Source organism: Morus notabilis, unplaced genomic scaffold (assembly GCF_000414095.1).
Source record: "Morus notabilis unplaced genomic scaffold, ASM41409v2 Scaffold315, whole genome shotgun sequence".
NCBI classification, from domain to species: domain Eukaryota; kingdom Viridiplantae; phylum Streptophyta; class Magnoliopsida; order Rosales; family Moraceae; genus Morus; species Morus notabilis.
The window spans coordinates 279,242-285,255 of record NW_010360512.1 but is presented as its reverse complement, the minus strand read 5'-3'; the positions used below and the strand labels follow the sequence as shown (position 1 = coordinate 285,255).

Here is a 6,014-nt window from a genome sequence, read left to right as displayed (position 1 = left end):
CAGCTGCCCGGCATTCCCCACACTTGGGCCGCATTCATCTGGCTCTGCGGCCCCGTCTCCGGCATGCTTGTCCAGCCCGTCGTCGGCTACCACAGCGACCGATGCACCTCCCGCTTCGGCCGCCGCCGACCCTTCATCGCCGCCGGCGCGGCCCTAGTCGCCGCCGCAGTTTTCCTCATAGGCTTCGCCGCTGACCTCGGCCACCTCTTCGGCGACGATCCCGGCCGCCTTGGCGCCAAGCCCCGGGCCATCGCCGTCTTTGTCGTCGGGTTCTGGATCCTCGACGTCGCCAACAACATGCTCCAGGGCCCGTGCCGTGCCCTCCTCGCCGACCTCTCCGGCGACGACAGGCGAAAAATGAGAATCGCCAATGGATTCTACTCCTTCTTCATGGCGGTCGGAAACGTCCTCGGGTTCTCCGCCGGGTCCTACACCCACCTCCACTCCTTCCTCCCCTTCACGAAAACCAAGGCGTGCGATGTCTACTGCGCCAACCTCAAATCTTGCTTTTTCATCTCCATTTTCCTCCTCTTATCCCTCACAACCATCGCTCTCACCTCCGTCCGCGAACGACAGCAAAATCCCCAAAACGACAACGACAACGACAACGAGAGGTCACAGCCATCAGCTGCGGCGCCGGTTTTCGGGGAGATGGCGGGGGCATTTCGGGAATTGAAGAAGCCAATGTGGGCTCTCCTTTTAGTCACGTGCTTGAATTGGGTGGCGTGGTTTCCGTTCCTGCTGTTCGACACCGACTGGATGGGGAAGGAGGTGTACGGCGGCGAAGTGACGGCGGCGGAGGAAGGGCCGAGGAGGATGTACGACCGTGGGGTCCACGCGGGGGCTTTGGGGCTGATGCTTAACTCGGTGGTCCTCGGCTTCATGTCGCTCGGCGTCGAGCCGGTGGCGCGGCTGCTCGGCGGCGGCAAGCGGCTCTTCTTGGCGGGGGGGGGGGAGCCGGTGGCGCGGCTGCTCGGCGGCGTCAAGCGGCTCTGGGGGGTGGTCAACTTCGTTCTGGCGGTGTGCCTGGCCTTGACGGTGCTGATCACGAAGATGGCGGAGGCGAGTCGGAGTGGAACAGCGGCGGTGGCCGCGCCGCCGGTTGGGGTCAGGGCCGGGGCTTTGGCGTTGTTCGCGGCTTTGGGTGTGCCTCTTGCGGTGAGTTTAATTTCGCCCTTTGGTTTATTTTTTTGTCGGCTAATTTATTTATTTATTTTTTTGGAAATGGATGCTAATTAATTATAAGGTTTTTGGGGATATTGTTGAGCAAAAAAAAAAAAAAAGGATATTTGAGGAAGAGAGAATTAATTCGAAGTGACATTTATAAGGTTTTGCTTTAATACAAACTGGTAGGAACTAGGAGCTTTTTTTAAGCTAAAAATTAAATTCGGTTGGAGATAATTTGTTTTCTGATTGGTGGAAATTGTTTCTTTTCTTTTTCTTTTGAGCATTTTGTTCTTCTCTTGATACCAGAATTTTTTTTCCCACCTTTATAGGCTTTAAGAATGACAATTTGCGTAGCTTTATTATTAACTATCATGATACATACGAATTATTACAAGCATTAAAAAGATTTAAAGTATTCTAATTTTAATACAATATTTTTTTCCTGTTTAGTAATGAAATACTGCTTTTTTTCCTGTTTCGCAATTGACATATTTAGAAAGCATATTTGGTATACAATATACATGAACCATACACGGCCAAGTGAATATTTCTTTTTTTTTTTCTGCTTGAAATTAATGAAATACGACCTTTTTTCCTGTTTAGTAGTTGACATATTTAGCAAAGCATATTTGGTATACAATATACATGAACCATATACGACCAAGTGAATATTTCTTTTTTTTTTCTGCTTGAAATTAATGAAATACGACCTTTTATATCAATATTAATTTCGTTCAACTATCTTTCTTGTTCAATTAATTTATAGGTTGTTTTTATTCTCTCGAGAAAACCCCAATTCATTTCCCCAAGCAAATTTCTATTTCAAAAGATCAAAACGACATCTAGTACGTCTTCCACGTTGTGTTTTTTTGATAATGTCTTCCATGTTTTGTAGTTTCTTGTTGCTTTCTTATCTAAAGATCAAGAAAACGACGTCTAATACAAGTCCCAGTCTTTGCCTCTATGGTGACTTTCCCTTTCTTTCTCTGGCCTATAAAAGTTCACGTGATTCCATCCCACCGAAAAGATAATTTGTCGTGTATATTACGACTCCGTTCTTTTCACATATTCACTCCGTTTTTTTCACATATTCGAGTTTAGAAACAGTTACATCTAACTTTTTTATTACAGTAAAAAGCTCTCACACAACATCACATCTTAACTCAAATTAGCGAACTGAACGGACCTACACTCTTTTTATTTTTTATAATCTATTATTTTATTTAAAATTTTTTAAATAATATAATAATTATGGCCCGTGTTTGTGTAGGTTACCTACAGTGTTCCTTTCGCTTTGGCATCAATATTTTCCAGCACTTCTGGTGCAGGTCAAGGTACTACAATGTTTATTTTATTTATTTAATTTTTTTTTTTTTTTGAGATTACATTCTAATGTGATCTTCTAAATCCAACAATGTTTACAGGGCTTTCTTTGGGGGTCTTGAACCTTGCCATTGTCATACCACAGGTAAAACTTCTTCATAATCATATATGATCACTCTAGTTCTCGACGTATAAATATTTTATTTTGATAAATTGGATAAATATTAAACATTTTTTTTTATTTTTCATAATATTTTCTACATGGCTTGATCCACATATATTTATTATATCGTGTTAGTACTATATGTATGTATATGTGCATGTGCATACATGAAGCTAAGTTTTACTAAACAAAAAGTTATTAAATAAGTTGATCGGGTAAATGAAATAGAAATTATTAATTATAGGAACGCAAATTCTTGCAAAAAAAAAAAAAAAAAAATCTTCTCGGGTATATAACTGATACATATGTCCACACGTACAATATACACACATTCATGTAAAAAAAAAAAAAAAAAAGTGATAAAACCGTATATACACTATAATTACGTGACTAGGGCACCAAATTCAGACATACCACGTTGTGCAGATGGTGGTCTCGGTGGCAAGTGGCCCTTGGGATGCTCTATTCGGAGGAAGTAACTTGCCGGCGTTCGTGGTGGGCGCCATATCAGCCGCCGTGAGCGGCTTACTTTCACTCACCATGCTACCGTCTCCACCGCCTGATATTCCAGCAACCAAAAATGCAGGGACAACAACCGCAGCGTTCCATTGATCATAATCATTAGCTAGTGATTTTCACAATTAGGCATAATGATCATCATCACATAAATGTTTTTTCTAGCAATGGATATGTAGGAGCTTAATCATAACTTCTTTTGTTTTCTCTTTCCTCCCTAAACTAGTCTCTTCTTCTTCTTTTTTCCGTTTCTTTTCTTTTTTGGTCCCTTAATGTGGCGTTGTAAAAGGCATTTTGTCTCTTATAATTGGTTGATGGTTATTATAAGAGCAATATACATGCATCTGTCGCTCTTGTAGCCATGCGTAAGCATGATACAGTTCCTTTTTATATTAATAGACAAGTTCTCTCTCTCTCTCTCTCCCTGCCAAATTTTCCTTGTGCTTATATGCTTGTTTATTGAACAGTACTAGTCACGACTCACATGATCTGATCTGCTCAGTGTACCTAAAAATATGCAAGTTAGGTGACAATGAGAAAATGTAGGATAACATGCAAGTTATATATGCACACACACATTATATATATATATATATATATATATATATATCAAACATAGATTTGGTACATTATGTGTGCCTAAGGTATATATGTGAGCATTTAATATTCAATTAGTTTAAAAAGAACCATAATGGAAATTATTGTACTAATATTGACTTTAGTACGTGTTTTATTTCTTAATTAGCTACTAGCATGTTTGGTTCATGGATTAGAATCATGAGATTAGAACCATTTTGATTTACGTGTGTTTTTTGTGAGAGAAAATACTGTAACGAACTATAAACCATGATTCGAATCAGAGAACGAATCCTCCAACCAAACGGACTAAGTCATAACTTAATAAAAGACACACTAAGGTTCAATCTAATGGGCTCCAACTTTGACCCAATCAAGAAGGATGGGTGAAAAACAAGCAAAAGCGAGGTGATGAGCAAGCTCTTCGTCTTGGGCAAGAACAACTCGGGTCGATATCCGAGCATGAGCTCGGGTCCATTCCCGAGCTTCTAGTTAAGGTGGATTCTGACTCCGATTTCAACTCACATTCGATGTGGAGCTGTCTTACTCAAAGTGACTCGGAGAAAATTCGAGCAACTTATCATATTCCTCTTAGCATCAAACTTGACGAATTTTCCCAATGCGGATTTTTACTACCTATTTACCATTCATCCATCCATCACTTATTGGAAGGTTGTAATTTAGCTTACAATAACTTTGTCCAAAAGCAATCTGGTACACTATTGCTTGCTCAAGTGTTCTAAGGTGTATATTTGTTCTATAGACGTGTCTTGTTTTAAATCATTTAATGAAATCTAATGGTGTAAATTATGTGTGATATCGTGACAAAAAAGTAGTTTTCGGAATAGTATTTTATGGGCCTTGTCTAGGTTCCCACTAGTGGGACGGTCCAACCAACATAACATGTAGAAGTAAGAACATGACACGACATTTTATTACGCAATACAAACATTATTTAACATAGCATGATAGTTATTTAATGTAACACAAATATTATAAATACGTAACACTAAAATTTTTTTCACTATTTCATACTATTGCCACACTTTAATTTATTTATTTAACATAATACATATATTAGAAATGTTTAGTGTCTCACATTTTTAATGTCAGTATTGCGTTTAATAAATTCCGTGTTATGTTTACACTTTTACATGTTACGTTGGTGGGATTTAAACAAACTCAACTTTTATATTATATCATATATAATTAGGTTGTCAATGACAAATATAGTTAATCATGTGAATTTAGATCACTCTATTAACCCTAACCTAACTCGTTTATTAATTGTATTAATCGTGTAAACCTGATTATGACCCAAACTCATTTAAAGTAAATCCTAACCCGCTAACTTCGTGTGCGTTTCGAGTTTTAAAACCTGACATAATCCCAATTGCCACCGCCTTATGATCATCACATGATTCTTCTCGTGTTTTTTCATCCAACCCAATTTGCAAACCCCCCAACAATAGACGCACCAAGATCTCTCGTTGTGATTCTTTGCTTAGTATCAGTCTTATCTTATAACCTTGAGAAGTAGAGCCGAGAGAGGAGTCATGAGAGAGCCGCCACGCTGCCCCCAGGCCTCGCGCAGCTTCGTCACGCCGAGCCCATCACGACAGCAACAAACAAATCTGTTAAAAAATACGATAACAAATCCGATCAACTCAGATTGATATGTTGCTCTTCGTTTCTGAGTCAACTCATCAACTCAGGCCGGGCCAACAACAAATAAGTGCTTTCTTTGGTTATTTCCCTCACTTAGAGCTTCAAGTTTGGGTTGGGCCAAACGAGTCGGCTCAAGTCCTGCCATTATTAGCATGGGCTTGGCCCTGAAATTTTTGGACTTAAGGCCGGGCTAGACCGAGGCCTTACCTAAACATCATATTTTTAAAGATTTTTTTGAAATACTTTATAAAATTTCGGGTTGAGCCGAGCCAGCTCTAAACTTTTTAAGGCTAGAACCTGTAGCGCTCTCAAGAATTAAACGTGTTTAATTATGTTAATTGTGTATATTAGTGTACTTAAAACTGATTTTTTTCTAATTAATCTTGTGATTAAAGATTAAATTTTTGAGTTATTTTAAGGACTTATAAATTATTTTCAGTTTTTCAATTTTCACCCCAAAATTTAAAAAAAAACACTTAATTTTAATATATATTTTTTTATTTTTCCCTATTTCTTTTTCCTTTTTTTCTTTATTTTTCCTTTTCTTTTTTTTTCTTTTCTTTTTCTTTTTCCCTTCCCTTCCCTTCTTTCTCGTGGCTGC

The 6,014-nt window shown here is 39.1% G+C and overlaps 1 protein-coding gene across 1 annotated transcript in view; it reads left to right on the top strand.

The window, feature by feature from the left end:
* LOC21399484 (sucrose transport protein SUC8) overlaps positions 1-3,588 on the top strand; it is a 3,852-nt gene extending 264 nt beyond the window's left edge. The window contains 5 exon segments of the mRNA XM_024164576.1: positions 1-897; positions 955-1,158; positions 2,438-2,501; positions 2,592-2,635; positions 3,080-3,588. The exon segment at positions 1-897 is cut by the window's left edge and continues 9 nt beyond it. Coding sequence (XP_024020344.1) covers positions 1-897; positions 955-1,158; positions 2,438-2,501; positions 2,592-2,635; positions 3,080-3,265 — 1,395 coding nt within the window. The 3' untranslated portion in view covers positions 3,266-3,588.
* Positions 3,589-6,014: the final 2,426 nt, after the last annotated feature.